We start from the raw sequence: 16,376 nt of genomic DNA, 5'->3' as shown, positions 1-16,376 counted from the left end.
CTCATTGATGAACTCTCCAAGGGAACCTGGAGGGCGATAAATGATAATCATGTTAAGCTTTAATGGGCTAGTGACTGCGACAGCATGGAATTCAAAGGAGTAGATAGACAGATGGGTCAGGGGAGAAAGAGAGAATGTCCACTTGGGAGAGATGAGGATTCCATTCCCACCACCCCGCTGACCAGATGCTCTCGGGGTATGCGAGAACACGTGGTCAGACGAGGGGAGAACAGTAGGAGTAGCAGTGTTTTCTGTGGTAATCCATGTTTCCGTCAGCGCCAAGAAGTCGAGGGACTGGAGGGTAGCATAGGCTGAGATGAACTCTGCCTTGTTAGCCGCAGACCGGCAGTTCCAGATGTTGCCGGAGACCTGGAACTCCACGTGGGTCGTGCGCTGGGACCACCAGGTTAGAGTGGCAGCGGCCATGCGGTGTGAAGCGTTTGTGTGGCCTGTGCAGAGAGGAAGAACAGGGATAGACAGACACATAGTTGACAGGCTACAGGAGAGGCTACGCTAATGCAAAGGAGATTGGAATGAAAATTAACTAAACAACTGGGGAAGCGAGAGAGCAGGGCCTCCCTCACTAACCATTCACTGAAACACTCAAATATAACTATTCTATCTTCCACTTAGAAATTATAATTGATGTAAACTACAGTGTTTCAATGTTTCCAGGAATAGGCTCAAACTTAGTTTATTCAGCTAGATAACTTGGTACAGTATTGCTACACTGCTACACCTGTCTATCAGCGGAGCCTTGTCTGTCTGGCAGCAAAACAGTTCATTCAGCCTCATTTACTGCAAAATTGAGATGTACAAAGTATGGCATAAGGGGACGACAAGCGTATAAGAGGCGATCCGTAATTTCCATTAAGACATTAATGAGCGAGCTAGGACGGACGTAGTCAAAATAACTATTTGTTTAGCACCTAGTGACAGAATTCAGAACATGGGCCGTTCTTACAGTGTTCTCCTTGTACACCAAGTCAGAACCATAGGATAAATAAAGGGGGCATATATGCAGACAATGAAAGGTCTTACAATATTCAATGATTACATTTCTCTAAAACAGGTTATAGGCTACTTGGGCACCACCAAGTCAGAACAGTAGGCGAAATTAAGAGGGGTAAATAGACCAAATTATTAGGGTGAGGCATATGGCCTACTAACATCTTACTACACAACATACACTTAGTATTACTTTCTTAGCTACAGTATATATATCTCCCCGGCATATTACATCATTTATGCAGCAGGAATAGCATACAATACATTTTTGGACTCACCTTGTTGTGCTGTGCTCACTTGAATAGCAAGGTGGCGCGGCGGTCCTTTGTGGGCAAATTTTGACATCAAGTCTGGCGTTCTCTGGATTTATGGTGCTTACAAAACAAGGTTAAATCATGATGACGTCATTGATCTTCAGGTCGTAGCTCTAGAAAGAGGCTTTACAATTCCGAGTTGGATGACTGAACCTATTGCCTAATAAAGCGCAATAATCTATGATAAACTACGTCCAATTCAAATCACATACAATTTTATTTGTCAAATGCTTAGTAAACAACAGGGGTAGGCTAACAGTGAAATGATTACTTATGGATCATTTTCCAACAATGCAGAGAGAAAGAAAATAGAGAAATAATAGAAAAATGTACAAAATGATAAACACAAGAAATAAATAAGCAATTAGTACTGATAGCATGGCTATATACATGGGGTACCAGTACCGAGTCGAGTGTGGAGGAGTACGAGGTAATTGAGGTAGATATGTACATATACTGTAGGTAGGGATAAAGTTATTAACATAGATAACAACCAGCAGCAGTGATCAGTCAAAAGTGTTACTGCAAAAAGGGGCAATGCAGACTGTTAAATAGTTAACCAATAGCTACCCGGACTAACTATTGGCTTCAGTACAGTGGCAGCTGCAGTCATATAGACAATATCGCCATAGTCTAATTAACCGGTATGAATGTTGACTGATTTATTTGTTTTCTGCTAGTTAATGAAAGGCATGGCTCCCGTATTTGGGTGTCAGTACTTTGGTAGAGGCTGCCCTACCAGAAATGTACATGTTAAAACGTGTTAGAAAAAATATAATTACACAATAACAAATCTAATATTAACACAAGGTGATTTGTAACATGATAAAAATGCATTCTACCATGTCTTTAATTTCACAAACACCTGAGTTTGGAGTGCATTTTCAGTTCCTAAATAAATGTAATTTGTTGGAAACAGGTTATCAAGTCATTTCAAATGCAATGGGACATTTTAGAATTGTGGTTATTGGTATAAAAGTATTCTAGAGGAAGAGGAAGTATAGGCCTATGTCACAATACTTCCTCATTTAGGTTTAGTCATTTGTCAAAGTATGGCGACCGTGCGTTTCACCCTCTCTATTCTACTAACTCTCCTCCATCATTCAGGTAAAAACATTTCTAAGTCATCTGCATAGTGATATAGATTATATTGATTAGACATGTGTCTATAATCTGATTAGTAGATACAGTAAGTAACAGGCAGTATAATTTGTACTGATTACTCTGCTTATAACCAGTCCAATCAGTGTACTGGTTGTCCAACAAGTCTAACCAGTGTAATGGTTGTCTAACCAGTCTAACCAGTGTAATGGTTGTCTAACCAGTCTAACCAGTGTAATGGTTGTCTAACCAGTCTAACCAGTGTAATGGTTGTCTAACCAGTGTAATGGTTGTCTAGCCAGTCTAACCAGTGTAATGGTTGTCTAACCAGTCTAATGGTTGTCTAACCAGTCTAACCAGTGTAATGGTTGTCTAACCAGTCTAACCAGTGTAATGGTTGTCTAACCAGTGGGTCACACAGGAACTCAAAATAAGTCATAATCTAATGAAGTACTGAAGTTAAGTCATGTGTTGTGATGTGTTGAACTTTACAACATTCAAGTAATTTGACTTTTAAATTGAAAATATGTAATTAACTTCAGGTCAACGTTTTTTGATGATACTGTAGTTTTAAACATATGTTGAAGCTATACACATGCTTACAAGTAATGAGTAATACAGCAATTTTGGGTGGTGATTGTATACTGATAGTATACAGTACTGTACTACTGTGAGAAAAAGTTCTCAATGTCAGTTACAAGAAAGTCACTGATAGGAAACTAGGCCACAACACCATTTTAAGCATGGAAACTTCTCACTATCTGAAATGCACTGTCACAACGTCCACAGAAGGTGGCGCCTCTCCTCGGTCAGGCGGTGCTCGGCGGTCGTCGTCGCCGGCCTACTAGCTGCCACCGATCTATGTTTCAGTGTCTGTTAGTTATGTCTGTTTTTTGATTGCACCTGTTTCGTGTTTGTCATTAGTGGGGGGGTATTTAGTCTGTCTGTGTTTAGTTAGGATTCGTGCGGGATTGTTCTTTGTTACGTGTGGTAGAGGTGGTGTTGGTTTTATGTAGTTGGTTTACTACTTATTGTCTAGGCATTAGGGTTGCCGGGCTGCGCCCCGTCTGTCTTTTCGAGCGGAGCTTCCTCTAGTCTTTTGACTGTTGTGCTCCCAGCCTTATATGGATTTTGCCCTTGGATTTATTAAATCACATTTGTTCCAACGGACCTCAGTCTCCTGCGCTTGACTCACCCTTAAACTGTTCTATCCGCCCGTGACATGCACAGCTCAACTTGTTTTCACACATGTCTGTTAGAATCAACCTGTCATATTCGTGTATGTAGGTGGCAGGGAAGTCAGGCGCAGGAGAAACCAAGTTGGTTAATTATGGAGTATTTAATTAAAAAACAAACTCCAAAAACCAAAACAAAATGGGTAAAGGATACCCGTCGCACACCTATACACAAACCCACGTAACATAAGATTCAAATAATCACCGACAAGGACATGAGGGTAAACAGGTGGTTAAATACACAAGTAATTAATGGGATTGGAAACAGGTGTGATGGAAGACAAGACAAAACCAATGGATAATGAAAAACTGATCAATGATGGCTAGAAGACCGGTGGACGTCGACCGCCGAGCACCACCTGTTCAAGGAGGGGCATCGACTTCGGCAGAAATCGTGACACAACCACAGATATGTGCCAACATTTATAAGCACCTAAGTTATCTATGCTTTTAGGCAGATTATGTTGTACTTCCTGGAGTTATACTTCATCAAGTTGCTTTTACTGAATGGTTTCTGAAACTGAACTTTATTTTTATTTAACCTTTATTTAACTAGGCAAGTCAGTTAAGAACAAATTGTTATTTACAGTGACGGCCTACCAGGGAACAGTGGGTTAACTGCGTTGTACAGGGGCAGAACGACAGATTTTTACCAACAACCTTTCGGTTATTGGCCCAACGCTCTACCTGCCGCCCCAACTGAAAAATAGTGTGCATCATATCCTAGTTCTTTATTGTAAAAGTACTTCTGTATTAGTTGTAACAAAGGTTGTGACTCAGTTGATCTAAAGACAACTGATCTTATTAATGGGTTCATCTTTAAACCATTTAGCAAATAGGGTGTATAGAGAAATTCCAGCCCAAACTACAAAGCCTGCAAATCGGGTTATTACGATGTGTCAGCCAGTTTGGCTATTTGCAAAAAAAATCAATTTGCCCATATTCCTTTAGGAGATTGCATTGCTAAATCCATATATCCTACCGCTGTATTTGTCACATTGTTTTATGGACTTTTTCAATTATTTTTTTTACATGAAGTATTCTGTGTGTTTATTTCAGAGCCCAGTGCTGAGACCTCTGTGTTGTGACATGACTGGATTATAACCATTAATTTAAAGCTTTTTCATCAAACTGACCCTTTTTATTTTTATGTCAGATCTAGCACTATCCTCAGACAATTGCTTTAATTAGTTTGTAATGATCATTTCTGGATAAGGCTTTACAGGATAAAAGCTTGCTATGTCACATGATTGTGCAAAACACAGGGCCCTAATTAATACTTGTGGAATTATGGATTCCTCCTCTTCATTTCCTCCTCATCACATGAAGTCTTCTGTGTGTTTATTTCAGAGCCCTGTGCTGAGACCTCTGTGTTTGTGCTGAAGGGACAGTATGTTCGCCTGGATGTCCAGACAAATGTTGCCCTGCAATATGTTGATGTGCTATATTGGATGTTTAACAGATCAGACAATGTAGTAAAGTACAGGTTCATAAGGCATTCATAACCCACATAGACTTCAGGTTGAATTAAGGGGAATAATCTGTTAGGGCTAGGGGGCAGTATTTACACGGCTGGATAAAAAATGTACCCGATTTAATCTGGTTATTACTACTGCCCAGAAACTAGAATATGCATATAATTATTGGCTTTGGACAGAAAACACCCTAAAGTGTCTAAAACTGTTTGAATGGTGTCTGTGAGTATAACAGAACTCATATGGCAGGCAAAAACCTGAGAAGATTCTGTACAGGAAGTGCCCTCTCTGACCATTCCTTGGGCTTCTTGACAATTTTTATTGAAAACTTAGGATCTTTGCTGTAACGTGACACTTCCTACGGCTCCCATAGGCTCTCAGAAGGCGGGAAAAAGCTGAATGATGTCGAGGCAGCCCCTGGCTGAAAAACATTAGCGCCTTTGGTAAGTGGTCTATCAGAGGACAATGAGACTGAGGCACGTGCACGAGGCAACCCCATGTTTTTATTTTCTCTCTCTTTGTACTAAAACACAGATTCCCGGTCGGAATATTATCGCTTTTATACGAGAAAAATGGCATAAAAATTTATTTTAAACAGCGGTTGACATGCTTCGAAGTACGGTAATGGAATATTTAGATTTTTTTTTGTCACGAAACGCGTCGGGCGCGTCACCCTTCTTTACACTTCGGATAGTGTCTTGAACGCACGAACAAAACAGAGGATATTTGAACATAACTATGGATTATTTTGAACCAAACCAACATTTGTTATTGAAGTAGAAGTCCTGGGAGTGCATTCTGACAAAGAACAGCAAAGGTAATAACATTTTTCTTATAGTAGATCTGACTTTGGTGAGGGCCAAACTTGGTGGGTGTCTAAATAGCTAGCCCTGTGATGCCGGGCTATCTACTTAGAATATTGCAAAATGTGCTTTCACCGAAAAGCTATTTTAAAATCGGACATATCGAGTGCATAGAGGAGTTCTGTATCTATAATTCTTAAAATAATTGTTATGTTTTTTGTGAACGTTTATCGTGAGTAATTTAGTAAATTCACCGGAAGTTTGCGGGAGGTATGCTAGTTCTGAACGTCACATGCTAATGTAAAAAGCTGGTTTTTGATATAAATATGAACTTGATTGAACAAAACATGCATGTATTGTATAACATAATGTCCTAGGCGTGTCATCTGATGAAGATCATCAAAGGTTAGTGCTGCATTTAGCTGTCTTCTGGGTTTTTGTGACATTATATGCTAACTTGAAAAATGGGTGTCTGATTATTTCTGGCTTGGTACTCTGCTGACATAATCTAATGTTTTGCTTTCGTTGTAAAGCCTTTTTGAAATCGGACAGTGTGGTTAGATTAACGAGAGTCTTGTCTTTAAATAGCTGTAAAATAGTCATATGTTTGAGAAATTGAAGTAATAGGATTTTTAAGGTATTTGAAAATCACGCCACAGGATTCAACTGGCTGTTACGTAGGTGGGACGAATTCGTCCCCCCTGCCCTAGAGAGGTTAACATATTTGGATAGAAAACACTCTGAATTTTCTAAAACTGTTTGTATGGTGTCTGTAAGTATAACAGAACTCATATGGCAGTCAAAACCCTGAGACAAATTCTGACAGGAAGTGGAAACCTGATGTGTTGAATTACTTTTAAGCCTATGCCATTGAAACACACAGGGATGTATTAATCATTGAGCACTTCCTACACCATCCACTAGATGTCACCAGTCTTTACAAAGTGGTTTGAGTCTTCTACTGTGAAAACTGACCGAACAAGAGCCTTGGAACGTTGGTCATAAGCGGATGGCCAATACTGCTCTGGCGCACGAGTGCATGTTTGGGTACTCTCGTTCCAATACATTTTAAAAGAGAATGCAATCGTCCGCCTTGAATATTATTGAAGTTATGAATGAAAAAGGCCCTAATGATTTATGCTATACAACGTTTGACATGTTTGAACGAACGTAAATATTTTTTTCCCCCTCTTTGGTGAAGACTATTCCGGCGGGCGTCGTTCATGTTTTTGAGTAGCCTACAGGACGCGCTAACAACACGGAGCTTTTTGGACATAAATTATGAGCTTTTCGAACAAAACTAAATTTGTTATGGACCTGGGATTCCTGGAAGTGCCTTCTGATGAAGATAATCAAAGGTAAGGGATTATTTACATAGTATTTTTGTTTTTAGATGAGTCCAAGATGGTGCCTAGTCTGTATCGCAAAGATAATTTTTCTGGGCGCAGTACTCAGATTATTGCAAAGTGTGATTTCCCAGTAAAGTTCTTTTTAAATCTGGCAATGCGGTTGCGTTCACGAGATATTAAACTATAATTCTTTGAATGACAATATAATATTTTACCAATGTTTACGAATAGTAATTATTTTATTTGTTGTGCTGATTGACTGGCGGTATTGGAGGGAAAATATTTCCTCAACATCAACGCCATAGTTAAACACTGTTTTTGGATATAAATATGAACTTGATAGAACAAAAAATGCATGTATTGTCTAACATAATGTCCTACGAGTGTCATCTGATGAAGATTGTCAAAGCTTAGTGCAGAATTTTAGCTGGTTTTCTGCTTTTGGTGACGCGTGTCTTTGCATTGACAAAACATTACACACAGCTATTTTCAATGTACTGTCCTAACATAATCTAACTTTATGCTTTCGCCGTAAAGCCTTTTTGAAAATCGGACAACGTGGTTAGATTAAGGAGATGTTTATCTTTCAAAGGGTGTAAGATAGTTGTATGTTTGAGAAATTTGAATTATGACATTTAATTGTTTTCAAATTTGGCGCCCTTGATATTTCACCTGCTGTTGATAGGGTGTACCAGGGGTGGGACGCTTGCTTTTCACTGTTAAGGGTTAATGCCACATGGTCAAGGTTAGGCTTGCACAGATCGGGACGACCTCAGGAATGTTCCTGAGGTCAAATTGTGCTTCTAACCCTAACGGTTCTCTCGCTGTCACCCAAAAGCACTTGAAATTTAGGGCCAGGCTTAATTTTGGGCCTACTTTTATTCAAGGTCGCTACGCTCAGACCAAGCGAGCTACGGTCAAGCGGGGCATCTCGTTGAACTCGGCACAGCCTAGAGATAATGGTAATGCCACTGCAGGCTCTGTGTGTCTTTAACCTGTCTGGGCAAGGTGGGACGCTTGCGTCCCACCCTAGTCAACAGCCAGTGGAATCGCGTCGTGCGAAATACAAAACCTCATAAATGCTATAACTTCAATTTCTCAAACATATGACTATTTTACACCGTTTTATAGATACACCTCTCCTGAATCAAACCACGCTGTCCGATTTCAAAAAGGCTTTACAGCAAAAGCAAAACATTAGATTATGTTAGGAGAGTAACCAGCCAGAAATAATCACACAGCCATTTTCAAAGCAACTAGATGCATCACAAATACCCAAAACACAGCTAAATGCAGCACTAACCTTTGACAATCTTCATCAGATGACACTCCTAGGACATCATGTTACACAATACATGCATTTTTTGTTCGATAAAGTTCATATTTATATATAAAAAAGCATTTTACATCGGCGCATGACGTTCAGAAAATCTTTTCCCTCAAATGCTTCCGGTGGATCAGCGATACAATTTACAAAATTACTATTCGAAAACATTGTTAAAATGTAATATTGTCATTCAAAGAATTATAGATTAACATCTCATGAATGCCACCGCTTTGCCAGTTTTAAAAATAACTTTACTGGGAAATCACACTTTGCAATAAACGATGTGGTATTCTCAGAAAAATAGGCTAGGCGATTCATGTTAGCTCCATCTTGGAACCATCAACCATCAAAAATACTATTGTAAATATTCCCTTACCTTTGATTATCTTCATCAGAAGGCACTTCCAGGAATCCCAGATCCACAGCAAATGTAGTTTTGTTTGAAAAAGTTAATAATTTTTTGTCCCAATAGTTCCTTCTTGTTAGCGCGTTCCGAAGGCTACTCAAAATGTACCGTAGTGCGCGGGACTTGTCGTCACGAATGTGCAAAGAAAATATATTTAAGTTCGTTCAAACATGTCAAACGTTGTATAACATAAATCTTTAGGGCCTTTTTCAACCAGAGCTTCAATAATACGTTTTGAAAGGGGAGGGTAGCCAGGGGCGGCCGCGTCATTGTAGTAAATGGCCCTCCCCCTGTGACCAAGTTCCACAGCCTCTCTTTGGGTCAGTTTGTACCATAGAAGACTCAAACCACTTTGTAAAGACTGTCGACATCTAGTGGAAGCCTTAGGAAGTGCTAAATGATTAATAAGCCCCTGTGTGTTTCAATGGCAAATGTTTGAAGTGATTTCCACACATCAGATTTCCATTTCCTGTTAGGATTTGTCTCAGGGTTTTGACTGCCATATGAGTTCTGTTATACTCACAGACACCATTCAAACAGTTTTAGAAACTTTAGGGTGTTTTCTATCCAAATCTACTAATTATATGCATATTCTAGTTACTGGGCAGGAGTAGTAACCAGATTAAATCGGGTACGTTTTTTTATCCGGCGGTGCAAATACTGTCCCCAGACAGGTTAACAACTTTCGGTTGCTCCAGGAAGCTTAGAATCGACACAGGTAGACCTCACAGTAGCCTCTGATCAACTTCACACATATGAAGTTGTGGAAATATGTGATCTTTTTAACCCTTCGAAACAGCCCCTGTGACACCATTTTTAGGCACTTTTGGTTGACACAGGAAGCTGAAAGTGAACACATATCCTCCTTGGGTTAGGTTCTTTTAGAATATTGATTTCTCTTAAATGACGATAGATTAATGTCTGGTTCTTTTTACCTGACACCGTAGGCTCATGTACTTTGACGTGAAGTGGTCAAATTAGCGCTCTATTTTAATTTTTGACTTTTAATCCCAGAAAAATGGCCTTAACTCAAAAAGCGTTGAGGCCTCAACTCCATCTTGTTTGGGGCCAACTGCCCATTATGCCAAACCAATGCTCACCAAGTTTCATCTTCGAAGTCTTTTCCGTTTAGGAGAAAGGCCACGTCGTGATTGGGGATGTTTGTTACATTTGCAATATGATTCCATGTGCCCTCCATTCGCCCTCCTGTGGTGTAATCCGGGACAAGTGAGAAATGACCAAAATGTGAAGATTTTATAAAACGTCCGAGAGACTCCGTTCGATGACTTCCCGGATGACTTCTCCATTCGATGACTTCCCAGAAGATCCGGCCCCAGTGCACGGCCCGACGTCGTCCGCGAATTTAACAAAAGTTCGCGGACGTCTAGTAAGGGACCGTACATTTGCAATATGGACTTCCTCACTGATCATACAGCAAATGCCGAAATGTTCCCTTCATGTATGTTAGAAATGATAGGCCATCTGCACTCTTTATGGTAACCAGGGTTGCATGTGTAAATAATGTTTTGGGGAACTTCCTGTCAGGTAACTTGAGTTGAGAGAGATGTTTCAGGACTGTATATGCGTCAGGACTTGAGAGAGATGCGTCAAGACCTAGTATTGGCTTTAGAGTATATTATCCAATGCCTTCATTTGGTTTACAGGAGATAATGTGTTCAGACTGTTAGTATATTGAGATGATTTGAGAGGATGATGAAGCCAATGTGATTATACTGTGGTGTCAATCAAGATCAGACCTGGGTTCAAAAGGATAAAAAAATATATACCTTTAAAAATACAGAAATACAGTCAGTATGCTGAGTTTTGCATCATATGATGCTGAGTTTTGCATCATATGATGCTGAGTTTTGCGTCATACCGGCTGTATTTCTGTATTTTGAAAGTCATATATTTTTAGTTATCCTTTATTTCGACAAGGAGTCATGCTGAGACCAAGGTCTCGTTCACAGATGAGCCCCGAATACACATCATTATACACATTAATATTTACATCAATATACACATTAATATACATCAATATTCACATCGATACACGCATCAATATACACATTCATACACATCAATATGTGTGGCAGCTGCATTCAAATAGACAATAGCGCCATAATCTATGACCGGTATGAATGTCGACTGAATTATTTGTTTTCTGCTAGTTAATGAAACGCAAGGCTCCCCTATTTGGGCGTCTATAATTTAGTAGGGGCTGCCTACCAGAAATGTACATGTTAAAAACGTGTTGGAAATACTATAATTACGCAATAACAAATCATATAGTAACACAAGTTGATTTGTAACATGATAAAAATGCATTCTACCCTGTCATTAATTTCACAAACACCTGAGTTTGGTGTGCATTTTCAGTTCCTAAATAGATTTGAAATGAATTTTAAAAAGGTTATCATTTCACATGCCATGGAACAAATGTATTTTAAACAGGTTATCACTGCAAATGCCATGGAACATGTTACAATTGCAAACAGAATGTGTTAATCTTCCGGTTATGGGTGTAAAAAGCTACTGGAGGAAGAGGAAGTATAGGCCTATGTGACAGTACTTCCTCATTTAGGTTTAGTCATTTATCAAAGTATGGCGACCTTGCATTTCCCCATCGCTATTCTACTAACTCTTCTCCATCAACCAGGTAAAAACATTTTCTAAGACATCTGTATAGTGATATTGATTATATTGATTAGACATGTGTGTCTATAATCTGTTAGCAGATACAGTAAGTAACAGGCAGTATCATTTGAGCTGATTACTCTGCTTATAACCAGTCTAATCAGTGTAATGATTGTCTAACGAGTGGGTGACACAGGAACTCAGAAGAAGTCATATGATCTACTGAAGTTAAGTCATGTGTTGTGATGTATTGAACTTTACAACATTCAAGTAATTTATTGACTTTAAATTGAAAATATGTAATTAACTTTAGGGCAACCATTTTTGATGATGCTGTACTTTTAAACATATGTTGAAGCTATACACGTGTTTACAAGTAATGAGTAATACAGCAATTTTGGGTGGTGATAGTATACTGATAGTATACAGTACTGTACTACTGTGAGAAAAAGTTCTCAGTGTCAGTTACAAGAAAGTCAATGACAGGAAACTACGCAACAGCGCCATTTTTAGCATGGAAACCTCTCACTATCTGAAATGCACAGCTCAACTTGTTTTCACACATGTCTGTTAGAATCAACCACAAATATATGCCCACATTTTTGAGCACCCAAGTTATCTATTCTTTTAGGCAGATTATGTTGTACTTCCTGGAGTTATACTTCAAGTTGCTTTCACTGAATGGTTTCTGAAACTGAATAGATGATAGTGGGTATCATATCCTAGTTCTTTATTGTAAAAGTACTTCTGTATTACTTGATGATCTAAAGGCAGTTGATCTTATTAACGGGTTAACCTTTTATCAAATAGGGTGTATAGAGAAATTCCAGCCCAAACTACAAAGCCTGCAAATTGGATCATTACAATGTGTCAGTCAGTTTGGCTATTTGCAAAAAAAATCTATTTCCACAAATTCCTTTAGGAGGTTGCGTTGCCAAATTCATATATCCTACTGTTGTATTTGTCACATTGTACGATGGGCTTTTTCATCTTTTTTTTACATGAAGTATTCTGTGTTTATTTCAGAGCCCAGTGTTGAGACCTCTGTGTTTGTGCTGAAGGGACAGGATGTTCGCCTGAATGTCCCGACAAATGTTCAACTGCAAGTTGTCGATGTACTATTTTCGAAGTTTAACAGATCAGGCAATATTGTAAAGTACCCCCCAAAAGTTACGTTTGAAAGGTACCAAGGTAGGGTTGAATTTAGTGAGAGAAACTTCTCTCTGCTACTGAAGAACCTACAGGAAGGAGACAGTGGACCTTACACTGCAGTAGTGAGTGGTAACAAAGACAGCAATGTTGCTGCATACTTGATAAAAGTCCAAGGTATGGTTGACCATTTTCTATTTTTTCTATACAGTTACAGTATAAATCAGAGCTAAGCATGGTGTACAGGTTAAAGGCTCTTGGCTTCAGATTCATTGGTTCTCTAGCTCATGTACTCAGGTTAATATATTAACAATACATGGTTTCTATTTGTTTTCAGGGAGAGTTGAGCCTCCAGTCCTGACAGTGGACTCTGTCTCCTACATCAATGGCACCTGTAACGTGACAGTGACCTGCAGAGGTCAGAACACCTCTGTCACCTCCAGCTGTAACAGCATCACCTGCTCTCAGGTGGGAGGAGAGAGTAGAGGGGCTGAGACCTCCACTGTCCCCCTGCTCTCTGTCTATGTGGCAGGGGGTTCCATCATCTGTAACCACAGCAACCAAGTCAGCTGGGCCAATGACACCAAAGAAATCGAAGGAATGTGTATATCTAATTCTGGGAAGTCTGGTAAGACACGAATGCATGTACACATTAGGCTAGCGAGCATTTAGGTAACATAGACAACAACATGTCAGACCATTTCGTCAACATGAGTGGAGAATGGAATTGGCATTTAGTAGGGTGTGTCAACATGTTTTTTCTACTTGCACACACATTCAGACACACAAAGTAACACTCAGGGTGTAGTGATTTTGATGATTTATAACTATTTCCAGACCAAGAGGACCTCAAACTCATTGTCACAGTCTGTGGCATTGCCATCATCATCATCATCACCTTCATCATTGTCCTGACTTGGCGAAAGCAAAATAGAGGTAAGCTACCGATTGTGAATACTGCTAATAACAGGATGATTTCACATTATTTATAAAGAGCATTCGGAAAGCATTCAGACACATTTTTTACCCATTTTGTTATGTTACAGCCTTATTCTAAAATGTATTAAATAGTTTTTTCCCCCCATCAATCGACACAATACGCCATGATGACAAAACAAAGAGGTTTTTAGAAAATTCTGGTAATTTATTACAAAAACCCCCCTGAAATATCACATTTACATATACAGTGAGGGGGAAAAGTATGTGATCCCCTGCTGATTTTGTACGTTTGCCCACTGACAAAGAAATGATCAGTCTATACTTTTAATGGTAGGTTTATTTGAACAGTGAGAGACAGAATAACAACAAAACAATTCAGAAAAACAGATGTCAAAAATGTTTTAAATTGATTTGCATTTTAATGAGGGAAATAAGTGTTGTAGAGTCTTCCTGGGTATGACAGTACCAGCTCTACACACCTGTATTTGGGGACATTCTCCCATTCTTCTCTGCAGGTCCTCTCAATCTCTGTCAGATTGGATGGGGAGCATTGCTGCACAGCTATTTTTAGGTCTCTCCAGAGATGTTACAATGGGTTCAAGTCCATGCTCTAGCTGGGCCACTCAAGGACATTCAGAGACTTGTCCCGAAGCCACTCCTGCGTTGTCTTGGCTGTGTGCTTAGGTTCATTATCCTGTTGGAAGGTGAACCTTCGCCCCAGTCTGAGGTCCTGAGAGCTCTGGAGCAGATTTTCTTCAAGGATCTATATGTACTTTGCTCCGTTCATCTTTCCCTCGATCCTGACTAGTCCCCCAGTCCCTGTTGCTGAAAAACATCCCCAAAGCATGATGCTGCCACCACCGTGCTTCACCGTAGGGATGGTGCCAGGTTTCCTCCAGACATGAGGCTTGGCATTCAGGCCAAAGCGTTGAACCTTGGTTTCATCAGACCAGAGAATCTTGTTTCTCATGTTCTGAGAGCCTTTAGGTGCCTTTTGGCAAACTCTAAGCGGGCTGTGTTACACCTTTTACTGAGAAGTGGCTTCCTTCTGGCCACTCTACCGTAAAGGCCTGATTGGTGGAGTGCTGCAGAGATGGTTGTCCTTCTGGAAGTTTCTCCCATCTCCACAGAGGAACGCTAGACCTCTGTCAGAGTGACCATCAGGTTCTTGGTCACTTCCCTGAGAAAGGTTGTAGAAACATCTCAAGGATAATCTATGGAAACAAGATGCACCCAAGCTCAATTTCGAGTGTCATAGCAAAATGGTCTTCATACTGATGTAAATAAGGTGTTTGTTTTTCATTTTTTATACATTTGCTAATGCTTTTTCATTATGGGGTATTGTTTCTGGATTGAGGTTTATTTTTTTAATCCATTTTAGAATAAGGCTTTAACGTAACAAAATGTGGAAAAAGTCAAGGGGTCTGAATAGGTTCCAAAGGTGCTCTATATACTCATAGTGATTCTGAAGATCTACCTTTTAAATATTTGTTTGATTTTTATGTGGTTGATTTATAGCTGACAAAGAGGATATTATAAACACAGATTATGCTACAGTTGGGGTAAGATACCTCATATTTAATATCACTGATACTGTTGAGGACATTTTTTGAAAACGTTGTTAGTGGAAACATAAATTCCAAATGAACAATAAACTCATCTTAATTTTGTGCGTATATGTAGAGCGTTGAACAGCTACTGAGAAATATTTCATTAAGTGATTTTATTCTCCAGACTCCAGATAACAGTCAAGCAGGTGGTGAAGAGCAGGCGTCTCCAGGTCCAGCATCACCCACCATCTACAGTATGGTGGGACTATACCAACCCCAGCCTGTGAACCACCAGCCTCCGCCTGTGGACCTCCCCATGACCCCCATGACCTCCATGACCTCCATGCCGGAAAGTTTATATGCTATGGTGGGGAAAAAGACTAGCAAACAATAATCAGGAATTTGAACACCGTCTTAGGCCGGGATTCTATTCAATCCTTTTAAAGGCAATGTTCCCACGTCCGTGTAGACAACAAAATAAAAATGGTCACATGCTTCGTAAACAACAGGTGTAGACTAACAGTGAAATGCTTACTTACGGGCCCTTCCTGTCACGCGTGCTCCCTCTCAAGCCTCTAGGTCACCAGGCTGCTTGTTATGGCGCACACCTGTCACCGTCGTTACACACATCAGCTCATTATGACACTCACCTGGACTCCATCACCTCCTTGATTACCTGCCTTATATATGTGACTCCCTTTGGTTCCTTCCCCAGGCGTCATTGTTGCTGTTTCTGTTTCATGTCTGTGCGTTGTTCATGTTTCTTGTTTTGTATTATGTTCCGTTTATTTATTGAAACACTCACTCCCTGAACTTGCTTCCTGACTCTCAGCGCACATCGTTACACTTCCTAACAATACAGAGAGAAACAACAGGTATAGACTAACAGTGAAATGCTTTCTTACAGGCCCTTCCCAACAATGCAGAGAGAAAGAAAATAGAGAAATAATAGAAAAGTAAAAAACCTATGATTCAATAAATAAATAATAAATACACCATGAGTAAAGATAACTATATACACAGGGTACCAGTACCCAGTCGATGTGCAGGGGTACAAGGTAATTGAGGTAGATATGTACAGTT

At 39.8% G+C, this 16,376-nt stretch overlaps 1 protein-coding gene across 3 annotated transcripts in view; it reads left to right on the top strand.

Moving 5' to 3' along the window:
* The window catches only part of LOC106592761 (natural killer cell receptor 2B4), an 85,827-nt gene extending 69,671 nt beyond the window's left edge, over positions 1-16,156 (top strand). Inside the window, exons 1-6 of one of the 3 annotated variants that reach the window (XM_045694435.1) lie at positions 2,356-2,429; positions 12,682-12,981; positions 13,142-13,432; positions 13,642-13,740; positions 15,262-15,305; positions 15,478-16,142. In XM_045694435.1, the coding sequence (XP_045550391.1) occupies positions 2,375-2,429; positions 12,682-12,981; positions 13,142-13,432; positions 13,642-13,740; positions 15,262-15,305; positions 15,478-15,687 (999 nt within the window). In that variant the 5' untranslated portion in view covers positions 2,356-2,374 and the 3' untranslated portion in view covers positions 15,688-16,142. Of the gene's footprint in view, positions 1-2,355; positions 2,430-10,853; positions 11,678-12,681; positions 12,982-13,141; positions 13,433-13,641; positions 13,741-15,261; positions 15,306-15,477 lie in introns of those variants that run through there. The other 2 variants (XM_045694433.1, XM_045694434.1) reach the window with 2 other exon arrangements.
* The last annotated feature ends 220 nt before the right edge of the window (positions 16,157-16,376 follow it).

This window comes from Salmo salar, chromosome ssa14, assembly GCF_905237065.1.
Source record: "Salmo salar chromosome ssa14, Ssal_v3.1, whole genome shotgun sequence".
In the NCBI taxonomy this organism is placed as follows: Eukaryota; Metazoa; Chordata; class Actinopteri; order Salmoniformes; family Salmonidae; genus Salmo; species Salmo salar.
The sequence above is the reverse complement of the archived record's forward strand: the minus strand, read 5'-3'. Positions and strand labels throughout refer to the sequence as shown.